Source organism: Oncorhynchus kisutch, linkage group LG16 (genome assembly GCF_002021735.2).
Source record: "Oncorhynchus kisutch isolate 150728-3 linkage group LG16, Okis_V2, whole genome shotgun sequence".
Lineage (NCBI taxonomy): Eukaryota > Metazoa > Chordata > Actinopteri > Salmoniformes > Salmonidae > Oncorhynchus > Oncorhynchus kisutch.
The window spans coordinates 27,873,350-27,891,342 of record NC_034189.2 but is presented as its reverse complement, the minus strand read 5'-3'; the positions used below and the strand labels follow the sequence as shown (position 1 = coordinate 27,891,342).

The following is a 17,993-nucleotide window of genomic DNA, read 5'->3' as shown; positions in this document are numbered from 1 at the left end:
GTGTAGCTGGTTGAGAGAATGCTAAGTGTGTACAGTGCTATCATCAAGGAAAAAGGTGGCTACTTTGAAGAATCTCAAATATAAAATCTATTTTGATTTGTTTAACACTTTTTTGGTTACTACATGATTCCATAAGTGTGATTTCATAGTGTTGATGTCTTCTGTGTGTGTGTGTGTGTGTGTGTGTGTGTGTGTGTGTGTGTGTGTGTGTGTGTGTGTGTGTGTGTGTGTGTGTGTGTGTGTGTGTGTGTGTGTGTGTGTGTGTGTGTGTGTGTGTGTAGAACATAAACATACTGTTGACATGTAGGCTATGGTGTAATGGAATGTTTTTCATTGTGTGGTAGGTTTTATGGGTTTTTAAACTCTTATGTGGGTGTAATAACCAGCCATAAAATAACCACCGTTTTAGGTTTTATGGGCTTTTACACTATTATGTAGGTGTAATAACAGCTATAAAATAACCACTGTGGTAGGTTTTATGGGTTATTACACTCTTATGTAGGTGTAATAACCAGCCATAAAATAACACAATATATTTCACAACAGGTCTCAATAAATGTTTCATGACAGTGTTACGAGCATTTTATAACAGGTTATGTCAGCTGTTATGACACATTATGACATGGTTAACTGTTACCTACCGTTCTCTTTTCCAACAATTTACCTTTCAGTAATGACACCTGCAGTAGTGCTAAAACATAATTACCTGTGTTAAAACGTCTCTGTCGGTATGCTGCGGAGGCATCATATCATCATTAGCACGAGGAAGGGAAAGGAGACACCCACGCTGTAGCACTAGCGCTAATGAGTAGCAGGCTAGCATCGCCAATACATAAAGTTCACGAGTTGGAATGACACCCCTCGCTATGGAATCGATTAGCACCCAGGGTTAGGTTAAGATCAGAGTAAAGGTGAGGAGAAAACGTTGAGTAATTGTGTCCTGCTGTACTCTGTCTTATTTCTGTTGGCGCTCTGGAAAATAAATTGGTCTGTAGCATTGGAGGCCATACTACTATGTTACTCTGTTTTTGTGGTGGGTATCTCTGTTGCCAAGAAGGACTTAACTTGACTGGTTGGTGTTTGTTCGTTGTCGGTGGTTACAGAGGAGCGGTACCAGGTGATTGGCCGGGTCCCTGAGGTGGGCACGTTGTGTTGGTGCTTGTTGGTGACGTGTGGTCCTGGTTGATGTCTTTAACTAGCTGTGGCCGTGTGCGGCCCACACATCCACTGGCTGCTAAATTGGGCCTGCATCGATCAGCACCCCTTACCCTAATGGCTATCGACCGGCAACCCAGAGGAGAGGGAGACACCAAGTGTGTTTGTGTATGTGGGGGCCTCAGTGAATGACTGGGATCTGACTGTGTATATGGGTGGGAGGTGGTGGTGGGGGGGAGTGGGGATGGGGGTGAGAGTGCCGTGTGTGTGTGACTACTCGCCAACCTTGTGATTACACAATCTTAAGCACATACTGTAACAATATTGTTCAATATGGCTTTTGACTATTGACGACAATGCCACAAATGCCAATGCACACTCAGCCTTGACCACAGTGGCACCAACACAATTGACATTATACATCCATTCAAATCCCATTGGGTCAGGCATGACGCACATGTAAAACACTGCCAATTGAGCACCTTCCAATGCTACACACGTGTCCTCATGTCTAAAGGGGATATTGCTCCTCCATTATTCTGGTGGAGAGGAAATGTCATTTCTACAATGTCAGGTCTATTCCATTATGTGGGGAAAAATAGATTTCGCCTCCCTCTCTTCTCTCCTCCCTCACTCCATACAGAGTAGCTCTGTGCGGTCCACTCGAGGTGGGGGAGCGATGGGAGGAGTAGAGGGCTGGTAATTGAATGTGAGTTGTGAAGTATCACGGAGTATCCCTATGGAAAACTATGGTAGAGAAGAAGTGCATTTTTATCTAACATCATGCGGCCTTCCACCAGGAATTCTCTGTGTGTTGAAACATAACTTGTTTTTAAGGCCTATTAAATGAAGGGGTAGCTTTAAGCCAACCTAATGGAATGGCATCTTCCATATCTTTCACACATAGAGATACACATACAGGCATACATACGCAGAGACGGCATCAATGTTTATCATTAGCATGTAGGAGAGAGAAGGAAGGACATCATTTAGTTTTCGCCATTCAACATTCAGCCTTTTCATATCTGTTCCTGTCAGAGATAGTTTATTTGACAGATAGATGACTATGTGTACATAACATGATAATACAGTAATTACTATGTAATATGTGCCCATTATGAACATATACTGTCATCTGTCTGTCAAATAAACTATATGTATGAGACAGATTATTTTAGGATGTGTGTGTGTGGGTGACTGAGTGTCCGTGTGGGTGACTGAGTGTCTGTGTATGTGTGTTTCATTTACTTTCTATTGTATAACCTCGAGTCTCCACCTGGCCGGATTTCTGATTTCCATTTTGAGAGGGAAGTGAAAGGTGGGCAGAGATTTGATTTGATGAAGATGTGCTGAAGCAGAGCTCGCGTGTATTTGCATAATCATCTCAAATAAATAGGACGACGCCTAACTCCATTGGTATCCTATAAGTGTATTAGGATATAGTTCATTTTCCCTTTTGTAATGAGTATCAACATAATCTACAAGGTCGTAATCAACGTTGGCAGAACTTTCATGAACAACATCATCAAATAGTTTCTCTCCTCCTCACTCCTATCAATATGTATTATTACGCAATTATATATCTTACTATCCCCCTCTCTTATGCCTTTCTACCTCCCAGGCAGTGCTCTGTGAATAAGTGATAGGCAAGCCGCTTGAGTGCTGCGATTGAGCAGTGTTTTAAATTTTTCTACTGACCTGTGGTAGACCACAATTCACTGTGGTATTACTCAGAGCAGTGGCCATTTTCCCTCCCTCCCTCCTCCCCGCTTCTCCTCGCCTGCTGGCTGCTAGAGTTTTGTTGGGAACGGAGGGAGAGGAAAGGCACTTTTCTGGTGTGCGAGTGCGTGCACGTGTGTGTGCGGGTGCACGTGTGTGTGTGCTGCGCGTCTGTTAGACACCAGCAGAAACCATGTGTGTGTTGTGTGTCTGTTAAAGCAGGTAACAAAATAAAGACCTGAAATCAATGACTCCCATTAGGGGATATAAGCAGGTACATTGAGGATAGCTGTGGGTTAAGGTTTAGCAGAGGACAAACACTTTGTTCAAAATGGTCTCCTTTGTTGTGCTGGTCTTTGTCACATCGATCTCCACCGGAGCGAATCGTGGTTGGCAAGTGGTTGGCCAAAAGCAGAGTTACATAAAGCGTTTCACAATGAGTTCAGGGTTACCTTGAGTCATTGATTTTGCAGTGTAGTTCAGCCATAACAAAATGGCCGCCTTTCCCTGTGTTTTAGATTGTGTGGGAGAGTGTGTTGACCACCAGTGGATAGCAGCACATTATCCAGTTTGTTGTTCTATACTGCTGACTACTACAGCGCAGTGAGGCGAGCAGAGGGGAGGGCAGTTGATTTAAGAGACAACAACAGTGGCCAAATCCTCCATCAGTCAAAATTCCCCAGCTTCCGATAGGCTGGGTTCTTCCCTCTGACAGGGCTGCCCAGTAAAAATGTCCCCCTGACGGACGGGCGGTGTCGCGGGGACGCACTTGTGTTTTAACAGGCGCGAGTCCCCCTCTCCATCACCCTGCTGACAGCCCTCTCACAGAGGAGAGAGGGAGAGAGGGAGAGAGAGAGAGAGAGAGCGCCATAAATAGATACAGAGCGAGATATAGCAAGGGAGAGAAAGCAGGCATGGAACTGTGTAATGACGCCTGTCTGTTTCACTCTGTCCAATCTTGGAGAGTGTCAGAGTTAAACAGAGGCTTCCATTCAGTGCAGTTGAAAAGCTCTCAAGGTCTGGCTGTTAGCAGTTAGGCCTGACAAACATCTCTCAATAGGAGCGTGAATGTGGAGGCACAGCCTGTACTATTGGAGACTGTTGTGGAGGTATTGTGTGGAAACGTGAGTGAGAAATATAGCTTTTGTCCCGAGCTGTTGGATCAGGGAGTTGAAGACATGGGAGAGGCTATTGGAGAGTGTGGGCGTGTCACGTTGCTGTGTGTGTGTGTGTGTGTTCACAAACTACAAAGAGAGAGAGACAAACACATACACACACAGTGTGTGTATAAAGAGCTTTGATGCATGTCAGCCAGGCTGCCCACAGGAGCAGCGTTTATGGCCCATGGAGACTGCTCTCTCCTGGGCTTAGCTGCCCGAGAGGGCCTGTAGCTATGGTGCCCTTCCCCAAGATACTGCTTCACTGATGCCCCACTTAGTACCATGCCTGGGTGGAAGAACCATGTGGGGCAGGGAGGCTGTATGGCTAGTCATTGTGAAAGAGAGTGGATTTGGAGCAGATGAGACACTCCTACTTGGCATGCCTTCGTTCGCTCTTTCTCTCTCCCTCTGCTACCTCTTTCTCTTTCTGACTCCTCTCTCTCTCTTTCTCGCTCTGCCTCATCTCCCTCTCCCTCCCTCCATTTCATCCTCTCCTTCACCTCTCTTGACTAGACTGGAGGGCACTGGATATACAGAGCACCCAGGTGATTTCATTGTGTAGGGCACTCAGAACTGGGCTGCCAAAGAAAGGACAAATCCACTGAGGCATGTCTGTGTGTGCGCCTGTGTGCGTGCATTTATGTAGAACAATGGCGGAATGACGCCCAGGTGTGTGAGCAGGGAAGGGTGTTGAGTACTGCCACAAAGCAGAATGTCGATGGGACCAGCCTGTTGTGGTTTTATTGTACTGTGTGGAGGCCATTTCTGACAGACGCAACAACACCGATCAAAATGGCATCAGAGACTTCCTAGAGAGAACCAGAAAGTGCACATGTCACCAATTAAAGTAGCCTGATGAACAGAGCGAGATGAACTTTCCAACGCATCATTTCTAAATTCACCTGCAGGTATAGTCAAATATTTTAGCTCGATTTGAATCCCTACACATGGCGTTGTCACACTCACTCACAAGCACATTGTGGGACACAATAATAATAATAATAATACAACCGATAATTTGGTTTCATCAGTTAACACTCCAAGCGGCGACAACATTCATTTACTGCAATCAGTTTGTTGTGGCACTCTGCTGAGTCAAACTGCATGTAATTTACAATCAAAGATTCCCTGCCTGCTCCTATACAATACTCCCATTGACGTCCTCCAGCCTTGGCCCTCTACTGCACAGCTTCTGCCAGCCATTCATCCAGTGTGCGCATGTGTGCGTGCGTGTGCGTGTGTGTGTGTGTCATCATCAACGTCCATTCAATTTGTGTCAATTAGAGGCAGTTCGCGCCAGCCAGACAAATACTCTCTTCTTGTGATGGCTGGAGGAAAATCAACAAGGTTGCCAATAAACCAGATAGCTGGAGGGAGAGGTTCATAATAGACCTTTTAATGAGACTTAATGTTTGTTTCTGTGTTAGGGAGGCAATTTGAGGGGACAGTGTCTAAGGAGTATCTTTGGATTTCACAGTAGCCTTGGTCTAAGAGACAGCTGCTTGACACAAGCAGTCTATTTCAGGGAAATGTGCCAAGAAAATGATACAATATAGAGTATCATCATTCTGAATTGAGATGATATTGTAAGTGAGTTGATGGACTGCAGCTCAAGTGAACTGAGGTCTGTCAGTGGTATAGTTTAGTTGATTAGGATCTCCATTAGCTGCTGCACTTGCACTCTTCCTGTGGTCCACATGAAACATACACATACATGACTAAGTACAGAACAGTAATAGACAAGAACAACATAAGATCTAAAACGGTACCACAGAAACGCATAATAACTTAGAGGAAAAACAAAAAGGAAATGGATGAACTTATTCAGCAAAGATCAGGTGTAATATATTATAATAGTAAAGCAAACGCGATGGAAAATGGGGAAAAATGCACCCAATCATTTAAAAATCTTCAACATAGAAATGCTACCAAAATCAATTTACTGAAACTTGTTGCAAATGAAGGAATCACGTATGATTCACCACATTACATTTTGAAAGAGGAAGCAAAGTACTTTAAGCATATGTTTTTGCTTCAGTCTCCTCCATCTACTCTAACCGAAGCTAATTGCAATAGTTTTTTTCTATTAATAATGTCAAATTAACAGCCAGGTGAAATTAGAGGAACAGGAGGAACATTTTGATGCAATTAAACCGTTCGACAGGAAGTGGAGAAAAATAGACCCTAACCTGAAGGAGTATAGATGGGAGGGGTTGAATGGAGCTGAAGGTTGGGAATAATAACAACAAGATAACTAATGTAAAACATGCTGTGTTCGTAAAACGTATATAGTTTAAGATCTTTTTTGAAAGAGTATAGTTTGCAAGATATGGCAAATATAAAACAAACCTGATGAACATCATAAATATATGGGAGAAGATGAGGGTAGAGGAAGGACAAGAGTTAAAAACAAACAAATAAAACTATTGTAACATAGACTGTGTCCATAAAATGTATATTGTATGTATCAGCTAGAAATACAGGCCTAAGCGTTGTTGTTCACTAGTTTGCTCCAATTCGGGGAGGGGTGGTAGAGTTGGAGGGTAACAAAGGAAATATATATATTTTAAAAGATATGTATGTATGTATTTATATGCGTATGTATGTATGTATATGTGTGTATATGTATATATATTAGCAAAATATATATGGCGGTTTGTAAGTGATACAGACAATTACACTGATGGAAGCTACAATCTATCTGCAATATTAAAGCTGATCTACCCCCTAAAAAAAACACAAGATATTATATTACATTGAAAACAAAACATGACACCAAGAGACAACAAAAATACTATTTACACAATATATATATAGTAGTGAGCGCATACATTTTCAGACTTTTTTCGTACTGGTCCCCTGAGGGAATCCAACCTACAATCCTGGCTCTGCAAGCATATACTGTACATGTTTATATTGTTATGTACAGTACAGTTAAATTAGATATTTAGAATGACCGGAGGCATTGGGATGCAATGTCTTTTAAATCTGTTTCTAAGAGACTATAGAAGAGTTGTGTAGACAAGTGTTTGACTACAGTAGAAGCTTATTTCAAATATGAAGTCACTAGTGTACCAGACACAGGTGTTACTGAGCTTGCTCTTAGTGGCCCTCCAGGGGCCCTATCCCAGCATCCTTCTCTCTGTCTGTCTGCTCAGATGCAGCATGGCCCTACCCAGGGGCCCCTGAGAAGTTGTTATGGTAACCGCAGATGCACAGTGGCCCCGGCCGTGTCTGAGAGGCTGTAATTGGTCCCCTCTGGTGGACCTCTAGACCCCTGTGCATTCCAAATGGCACCCTTCTCGCCATTATAGTGCACTATTTTTTAACATAGCCTGATAGGCCCTGGTCAAAAGTAGTGCACTATATAAGGAATAGGGTGCCATTTGGGACGCAACCCCTGTGCACTAGAACATTCATCACTGCCTGGGCTGGGGAGGAGAATCAAAACACTAACCGCAACTCTGTTACCTTATAAAACACTAAAATAAGAAATGGAGCACAGAACATTCTCACAGTATCTCACAGAGGACCCATAATGGAGCACAGAACATTCTCACAGTATCTCACAGAGGACCCATAATGGAGCACAGAACATTCTCACAGTATCTCACAGAGGACCCATAATGGAGCACAGAACATTCTCACAGTATCTCACAGAGGACCCATAATGGAGCACAGAACATTCTCACAGTATCTCACAGAGGACCCATAATGGAGCACAGAACATTCTCACAGTATCTCACAGAGGACCCATAATGGAGCACAGAACATTCTCACAGTATCTCACAGAGGACCCATAATGGAGCACAGAACATTCTCACAGTATCTCACAGAGGACCCATAATGGAGCACAGAACATTCTCACAGTATCTCACAGAGGACCCATAATGGAGCACAGAACATTCTCACAGTATCTCACAGAGGACCCATAATGGAGCACAGAACATTCTCACAGTATCTCACAGAGGACCCATAATGGAGCACAGAACATTCTCACAGTATCTCACAGAGGACCCATAATGGAGCACAGAACATTCTCACAGTATCTCACAGAGGACCCATAATGGAGCACAGAACATTCTCACAGTATCTCACAGAGGACCCATAATGGAGCACAGAACATTCTCACAGTATCTCACAGAGGACCCATAATGGAGCACAGAACTCTCTTACTATCTCTCACGAAGGGAAACATAAGCCCAAAACCCTTACTCAAGCAAATATGACCTAAAACACTGGGCCACAAAATGTCTTACTATGTTTCTAAGAGGAGTCGGAATACATTACAGAACGCTCACACACAAAATCCAAAATAAGTGCTCCTAACAGGCAAGAGGAAGGTCGACCCAAGAGGTGACATTCTGAGGGCACGGCGAGAGCCAGACAGAGGGGGAGCGAGAGGGAGAGCGAGATCACTCATTACCAACCCAATGAAGGGACCCAGAGAGGAACGCAGCTGGATTGGGACACACAATACCCCACACACACGTCGTGCTTGATCTTCTAAACCAGACAAAAACAAAAACGTTGATACAAGTAAAGGTTATTTCTCCTCACCCCGAATGCATTAAAGGCAATCTTTTACTCTTGAACATGTCTGCTAACTTTTCAAGAAACTGCTTTGCACTTTTTGGAGTAAGTCAGCAATAAAAATGCATATTTGAGAAGCGATTCTTCTTCTCTGCAATTTGAGGGCATCGTTCAGTTATGCAGCTAATGAATCCACAGTATTGATTAGAATGCCTTACAGCCTTGACTGAGATGCATTAAGTGTCAAACACACATTAGTTTTAGGAAGAGAACTGCGAACCATAATTGACTTATTCAATTACTCTGACACTATTTGACCTAGTGGGCTTATTGCTTCTCTCAAAGCCAAAGATTCATTTTCGGGGGCACTTTTAGGAATGCAGTCCCCAGAGTTTTGCTGAATTTAGACAAACAAAGGCGGCATGATGGCCCTGTATTTACTTTGCTAGGGTTGCCCTTTTAGCCAATGATTCCTTGGGAAATATCTACCCACAATGTCTTTTTTTTTTCATTTCAATGTGACTTCCTGCTTTAGATAAAGGCTGAATGAAGAAATGATAAGAAATGCCAGGAGCAAAATAGTTGTTTTATTCTTATTGTACTTACATCAAAGGAGTTTTGATGTACTGATTCTTCATAATTAAGTTTGGCATTCTCACCAACGCCTTTTGCAATATCTTTTGAGTAGAAAAAACATACTTTTTAAACATAAAAATAAGAAATGGATAAAAAGAAAATGCATAAATAATATATCTTTTTTAAATACAATGGCTTTACTTGTAGTTATTGAAGATTGACAGTATTTAATTGGCCTAGTCTTCGATAACGGTCAATCACTGGCTTGAAAAATCATAAACCCTCACCTCCCAAAGACAGTGTTATGTCAATTTAATAGCTCACAAAGGAATGTCGAAAGGAATACTGTGTCTGCATCAAACATCAATCCCAATCCTGTGTACAGTACCCTTTCTCAGTCCCCTTAACTCAATGCCGTGAATCAGATCAGTGGAGACATGTACAATGCACTCTATTCCATAACTATGAGCATTTTCTCAGAGTGAAACTCGATCCCAGGAGTTTTCCTCACCACTTATAGTGGGTTCTAAATGTCTCTCTCCTGGTCCACTCCATTATGATGACCAGTGTTTACAGGCAGGCTCCCTGAATCAACAGCTGTTGGGGGGGGGGGGGGGGGGCATCCACGGGGTAGCCTTAAAATCCCTATTTTTAGTTTATTTTCACCAGTGCAGCTTTATCTATTTCCGACAGATGTTGTTTCTGTCTAACTGTTAAACTACATGTGCTGATTTGCAGTCTGTTTCCTCTGTTTTAATTCATTTGGCCTCTCTGGTCTGTCTCAAATGGCTTTAGCACAGCAAAGACTCCCAAATGTCTGCAAAGCTTAATTGATTACAAATGATATCATTTCAATTATAATTTTTTATGCAATAGGTCTACTTCTTGACAGCTTGAAAATCAATGGCCAATAGCCATTTTCAACATATCAGAACATAGGCATAATTAAAATAATCTTTTAAAGGGACAGTCTTGCCGTTGCTACATTCATTTTTGGATATATACATTAACGATATGTAGGCCTACCCATTTATTCTTGAATAATATAACCTTTAAATGCCTCATGAGCATTTCTAAGGTCAACTGTCGTACCCCATCTTAACCCAGAATGTAAGCCTATTTGACATTGTTTGTAAACAAAGTAAATACAAACAAATACTATATAGCCTCGAAACATGATTCAAACTGTAATTCTGATATCATGACTGGTCAGTCCTTGCATCCATAGCGCTGTTTATACATTTGAGTGGTTACATTTCTCCAGCCCCATCCCTCAAATTTGACAGAAACAGGGGCGTGGAAAATGTGTTATTGTTTCAACTGGAGAATCCCCCTTTTGACGAATAAAGACATTAGGAGAGAAAAAACTCCACATAGTCAAACGCCATTCTATATCTACATGCACGCTTGCCTAATCAATCCACAAATATTCTACTGTGTTAAGAGCAGGTCGGCGACACAGAATGTCTAGGTCTAAGTTCAACTCTTCTTCCAAAATGTCTACTCGCGTATAATTTTGTATAATAATGTTGATTGTCTAGCAGTAGGAATGTGCTGTAAAACACCAGAATGATAAATAAACATTAGCAAACATTTGCTGTAAGGGGAGAAATTGAGTGATGAAGAGTTCCACGTGAGAGTGGCATTGCACCAGTGGGCTGGTTTCTATCAAATCAGTCACAGCTGTTTGTTCAATCTTTGTTTACAAACTATTTCCTGCACACACACTTTCATTATAAAAACTAAAGTCATGCTTGAGAGGGCATCTACCTGCAATAGGAGTAGAGTGGGCTAGTCGTAGTCTTTACAGTAGCCTAGGGCCAGGCTACACAAAGTCAATCATTTTTTACATCACACACAAGCGCATAGTGCCTATTAAAAATAGGCGGGAAAACGATTCAGTGCGCCCTGGGCCCCCCTTCAACGGCCGATTTGTTATCAGTGAAATATCAAAATAAGACACAACAGACAGAATAAATAATATTGTCACGAGTGTTGAAATTGAATTGAAGTGGTGGAAAAATAACCCAAATTTCATACTTGAGTAAAAGTAAAGATATGTTACAAGAAAATGACTCAGGTAAAAGTGAAAGTCACCAAATAAAATACTACTTGAGTAAAAGTCTAAAAGTATTTGGTTTTAAATGTACTTAAGTAGTACTTAAAAGTATTTTTCCTTAATTACTTTAACCACTAGGAGGCAGGGTAGCCTAGTGGTTAGAGCAAGTTCAAATCCCCGAGCTGACAAGGTACAAATCTGTCGTTCTGCCCCTGAACAGGCAGTTAACCACCGTTCCTAGGCCGTCATTGAAAATAAGAATTTGTTCTTAACTGACTTGCCTTGTTAAATAAAGGTAAAAATAAAAATACTGTTGAATTGTAATAATGGCTGTAGTATATACATGATTGTATTCTAATCAGGTTTCCAAAAAGTTAGCTAGAAGCATAGGTTTAGATTCAGTCACTCTGTGCTCACTCATTTTGATGCAATATTACCTACACATGTTCTTGAACCTAACTTCAGTGCAGGCGATTGAGCCAACAACAACATTGTTAAGATTTGCTTGATACACTTGCCTCTGTACATTTCTTACAGCCATATAGCCGCGGACAGCCTACATTTTCAGGCAGTTGCAAGCACATGAAACACTCAGAATCAGGTGGAATACTATGACCATGTTAGTTTGCCGCAGGGCCATGCGGACCTTTCAGGGGGGGGCAGGTGCAAGAAGAAGAAGAAAATAAGACACCGACCACCATATCTCAAAATTCCTAACATACCAAATGCCTCTGTAGCAAGCATTTGTAACTTTTTTAAAGCAGATGCCTATTTATTTCTGCAACAACACACTCATTCATCATCACAAATTGTAAGCAAGCTATACAGTGGCTCCTAAAGACGAGATTGACATCGGGGAAAGAGGGTGGGCTATCAGTTGATTGTGATTTACCTCTTTGTCTTTCTGCCTCTCTACTGCGCAGACCAGACAGAATATTGATGATGTAGGTTAAATGCTGTACTGTTGATATTTAAACTAGGTAGCTAGCTACACACACTGGACCGGTGACCAAATCTCTGATGCCATGTACTGTATGTTTGCATACCAGGCATGGGCCATCTCTGTACAGGGTACTCTGGAGAAAAAGGCCCAACCGGTTGTGCAAGCTCCATACAGGGCAGATCACATGGCGCAACAAACCAATGGATGGGGTGGGGAGTGGCAATGACTTGTGGGTTCAGAACAACAATTTAAAAACTTTTAGACCTAAAAAAACTTTTTTTGGGGGGGGTGGAGTTTCAAATAGCACATTTTCACAATGATTATTGAACCAGTCATTTCCTCCTCTAGGCCAGTAGCCTAACTTATACCTGGAAGATGTACCTGTATTTTCAGAGATGCAGAGCTTTCAGGAAGAAACACCACTAGTCCTTGTATGTGGCGGCAGTAATAGCTAGTCAATACCTTTCTCGGGAGTCCACCCCACTACAAATCATACTCAAGATATTGTGCATTGTGAGTTTGGTCGAATGTAGGCCAGTTTTCCTCATGTTGCTATTGTCTTCTCCTCTCCAGGGGAGCTGTACATCGGGGGTGTGGGGAAGAGCATGTACAACAGTCTGCCCAAGCTGATCGCGTCCCGGGACGGGTACCAGGGCTGCCTGGCCTCGGTGGACCTCAACGGGAGACTGCCAGACCTGATCGCAGACGCCCTCCACAGGGTGGGCCAGGTGGAGCGAGGCTGCGACGGTGAGTTGGTGCTCACACACACATATGCCCACAAACACACATTATGCCCATGTCTGCACACACACAAGTGTGAACGCATGCGCAAACACGTGCACTATATACACACACACACTTGGCATTCGCCAGGGGCGGACTGGGCCAAGAATCTGGCCCTGGCATTGTATCCACACCAGCCCACATCACTGCGATCCGCCAACTCTATCTATCTCAGCATCTTCTCTGCTCTCACTGTGTCTTCTTGTTATCTGTCTGTCTCTGCTTTATACGTTATAAATGCCAAGCTAATGACTTAGGTTATATTGCAAATTAGTGCTTGGTATATATCAGTCCCCCCGAATCAACACCTACCCTAGGTGTTAATTACTATTACAATGCTGTAGACTAACATGTTCCCCTGGTGTCACTGGTGAAACTAACCTCCACAGTTGGTGGGCACCAGTGACATCGTTTGGTCGGACCCAAGAGAGTAATCACACGTAATCAAGCTTTATTAAGAGCATTAATACATGGACTACTTGAGGTATTCAACAAATACACTGTTTCATCTCACACATCCAAGCAATGATGCATGATTCAAGATATTTTTGTATGTGCAACCTAATCCAGTGATTGTCATGAATTTTGGGTTGATCGCTAATTTTGGGGGGGGGATCGCAAACTCTAAATATACCACCCGCTGCTAGTAGCCTTGTAGTCATGATCCCAACAGCAAATTGAATGTCCTAATAAAACTTGCAGTTGTAGGCTACTACCCATGAAACCTATAGGCCTATGCCCTCTCAACGGCATATGCGCAAAGCCAAAATCAATATCTTGGTTGTAAAATAGTTGCTATTGAGCTGTATATTAAGTTGAGAATTATACCTTATACCTACAGAAAGCTGAGACCATCGTCTCTTTAACAGGGACATGGGGACAATGCTCTCAAAGCTGTGTTTTTCTTGCATTTTGAAATGTTATAATGATCAGACCGCATTTTTCTCCCAAGCACATGGGTGGAGAGGAGAGTGGCTCGCTCATCACAGCAGCAGGCCCCAGCGATATAAACGCTTTCATTACAGGAATCATGAGGATAATGCACTTTACTGTTTTATCAAATCATGGTTTTAGCTGACCAAAAAACTGGACATTTTGAGTGCGGTGACCTTTCTACATTTATAGGTACCCTTTCCGATTTTTACGATCCATGATCTTGGCTGTCTAATTAATGACAGAGTTGGAGCAGGTCTCTTTGCTGATGCCACATTTTTTACTTTGAATGTGAGTTTGCTCGACCTCAGCTCAGTCCTATCAGAAAACAGGGCTGGCCCATCTTGGTAGGGGGGACCGGCCGTTGCCCACTAATCAGCCAAATACTCATTATAGATTAGCATAACAAAGAAAATGCACAAAAACAGGCCCATGGGCTGCCTTTTTCATATATCATTTTTTAATATGTAAAGAATGTGTAGTACCAGTCAAAAGTTTGGACACACCTACTCGTTCAAGAGTTTTTCTTTATTTTTACTGTTTTCACCATTAGAAAATAATAGTGAAGACATCAAAACTATGAAATAACACATATGGAATCATGTAGTAACCCAAAAAGTGTTAAGCAAATCAAAATATATTTTACATTTTAGATTTTTAGCCACCCTTTGTCTTAATGACAGCTTTGCACACTCTTGTCATTCTCTCAACCAGCTTCACCTGGAAAGCTTTTCCAACAGTCTTGAAGGAGTTCCCACATATACTGAGCACTTATTGGCAGCTTTTTCCTTCACTCTGCGTTCCAACTCATCCCAAACCATCTCATTTGGGTTGAGGTCAGGTGATTGTGGAGGCCAGGTAATCTGATACAGCACTCCATCACTCTCCTTCTTGGTCAAATAGCCCTTACACGGCCTGGAGGTGAGTTGGGTCATTGTCCTATTGAAAAACAAATTATAGTCCCACTAAACACAAACCAGATGGGATGATGTATCACTGCACAATGCAGTAGTAGCCATGCCGGTTAAGTGTGCCTTGAATTCTAAATAAATCACTGACAGTGTCACCAGCAAAACACCCTCGCACCTCCTCCTCCATGCCTTATGGTGGGAAGCACACATGCAGAGATAATCCCTTCACCTACTCTGCGTCTCACAAAGACATGGCGGTTGGAACCAATAATCTCAAATTTGGACTCATCAGACCAGAGGACAGATTTACACCAGTCTAATGTCCATTGCTCGTGTTTCTTGTCCCAAGCAAGACTCTTCTTTTTATTGGTGTCCTTTAGCAGTGGTTTCTTTGCAGCAATTCGACCATGAAGACCTGATTCACGTCGTCTCCTCTTGGCAGTTGACGTTGAGATGTGACTGTTACTTGAACTCTGTGAAGCATTTATTTGGGCTGCAATTTCTGAAGTTGGTAACTCTAATAAACTTCCTTTTCTGTGGCGGTCGTCATGAGATCCAGTTTCATCATAGCGCTTGATGGTTTTTGGGACTGCACTTCAAGATACTTTCAAAGTTCTTGAAATGTTCTGCATTGACTGACCTCCAGTCTCTTTGCTTATTTGATCTGTTCTTGCCATAATATGGATTGGTATTTTACCAAATAGGGCTATCTTCTGTCTACCACCCCTACCTTGTCACAACACAACTGAGAGAATGACACGAGTGTGCAAAGCTGTCATCAAGGCAAAGGGTGGTTACTTTGAAGAATCTCAAATATAAAATATATTTTTTATTTGTTTTACACTCTTTTGGTTACTATGTGTTCCATATGTGTTATTTTGTAGTTTTGATGTCTTCACTATTATTCTACAATGTAGAAAATAGTAAAAAATTAAGAAAAGGTAGGTATGTCCAAACTTTTGACTGGTGCTGTATATATTTGTGTGTGTGTCAATTTCAACCTGCACACCCAACCGAAATATTGCCCAGCCCATCTGGCATTTGCCAGAATTGCCGGATGGCCAATCCACCCCTGACATTCACCTAGACTAACTTAGCAGACTTTATCATCCCATTTCAAGCTATTTTATCCTCCCAGTCTCATCATACACAGGTGATTCTGAAGTTTGACACCTGCAGTAACTCATAGGTCCTTCTTCGTCTGTAATAGCCAGATATATAATTAGACTCCACCCTCATACTCGGCGCTCGACTCCCAGCTCTTTCCAATAAAACCTACAGAAGGTATCTCTGCCTCTGTTATTGTCAGCCACCCTGTAGCGCTCACTGTGCAGTTTACAAGGACCACAGAGAGTAACTGTGGTCGCACCAGTTTCAGGCAGGGCTGCTTTTTAAGGCATTAGGTTTCTTGGAGGTGACACTATGAGAAATCAAGGAGCCTAGCATTGGGATTTTTTGAGATCCACCATGTATTTCTTAAATTGTTGCAGTTAAAAAAAGGCTGACTATTTGTCGTTGTTTGTGTATATTTTATGAAGTGATCGTACTTTTTATACCTTTTATTATCCTTTTTCATTTGGAACTTTGCATTGTACTGTGAAACTGCTTGAGGTGCTAAAATTCCGTTTGAAAGCCTGCATTTTTATCTTGTTCTTTAATTAACGAGGCCTTTGTGTTTTATTGCTTTGTGTTTTTTCTTGTTTTCCTTGCGATAATTGTGTGGCTAAATAAAGTTTGATTCGATATTGGATCTTTAATTGATGGCATGACAAGAATCATGTGCACTGGGGGATACGAATGAGGGCAATGGACAAGGTGACAAGAGCTACGGTAATAGCATGAGTAAAGATCCATGTCCTTCCATGGCTCACTGGTCAAAGTCTGTTTTCATCATGACTTCTCAATACTGAACTTCTACTTGTTATCAATAGAACTTCTGACACACATTTACACACTTGGGGGAAAAAAGGCCATTTTACGCAGTGCCTAAACTCCTCTATCCTGCATTTGGAAGGGGCCCAGCTTTTCTAGCTGGACGGACGTCACCGGTATTGTGGTGTCTCTGGCGGCTAGTTAATTGTGTTTGTGACACCTGCAGGCTGTGGCGGCAGTAGCGTTCACACTGTCTGATTTCCCAGAGGTCTCGCTGCCTCTCCGATTCTAAACGCAAACGCTGCCACCTCTGCCTGCCAGCCTGGCTTATTACCTGCCTACAGTTATACGGCGTAATTACTTCCGTTTTTAGAAGAGATCTAAAACTGCATTAGGCTATCACATATACTCCCTTAAAATCTCAAACGGCAGGTTGCAGGAGGTAGCAATAAGTTTCATAGCATCAACTAATCTTTTCACGGAATTGTTTCCCCATAGCCTGACAACAAAAACCAGTAGAACGTTTCAACTCAATAGAAGCCAATACAAATGGCTATTGATAGTGTAGCCTAGTGGCAGATGTGGTTGCGCTTTAGCCAAGTCTCCCTTTCATGTCCGTTGTCATGTCCGTTGGTCCTGTCAAACATAAAGGGCTATAGCATGACAACAAGACAACAAAGGACATTGAGTTGGCAGAAGCATGCACAGCTCTGCAACCGGACTATTTGTACTGCACACTCCAACAGTAGCCAGACCCTCTGTTCAATATGTCAGGCCAAGGCCGGTCCTCCAGACCAGCTCAGTGGAGCAGGTGGATCAGGCGTTGGAACCAGAGTTTAGTGGTCAGAGGTTGACCGCTATGGCTGCATCCCCAGACATCCAGCAGGGTCAATGGGGCAACTTGTTCTCCTGTAGCTGCCTGACTCAGCTAATCCCTCCCTACAGCAGCGAGAGCAGAGAGCTGCAGCCTTTGGCTTAACGACTGTTCACTCTGTGTTCTTCACTATGCTGAGTTGCTGACTCACGTCTGGGATTTGGGAGGAAGACCGAGGAAGGTGAGAGAGAGGATAGGGAAGGCGGGGGGAGTGAGAGAGAGGGAGGGAGGGAGTCAGAGGGTGGGTGGAGGGAGGGTATTCCCAGATGTCTCATTCTCTCCCAAGCTGTTAGTTCCAGATACAGGTGTCATATTGTTACGCAGGGTTGAGATGTGTGTTAAGGCAGGTTACACAGTAAGGCTGTTCGTGCCCTAGCAGATAGCATGCTGCTCATTCTTCCAACTCCTTTAATAAATCACAGCTACAGATTTAACAGACGTGGGATTCATGCCTCGCTCCAAAAGAAATGTAAAT

General features: G+C 42.7%; 1 protein-coding gene across 5 annotated transcripts in view; it reads left to right on the top strand.

Annotated features, from left to right (window-relative positions):
• nrxn2b (neurexin 2b) overlaps positions 1-17,993 on the top strand; it is a 1,016,923-nt gene that overhangs the window by 550,026 nt on the left and 448,904 nt on the right. For all 5 annotated transcript variants that reach the window (XM_031792165.1, XM_031792164.1, XM_031792163.1 and 2 more), the window contains one exon: positions 12,719-12,892. In XM_031792165.1, coding sequence (XP_031648025.1) covers positions 12,719-12,892 — 174 coding nt within the window. The remainder of the gene's footprint in view (positions 1-12,718; positions 12,893-17,993) is intronic.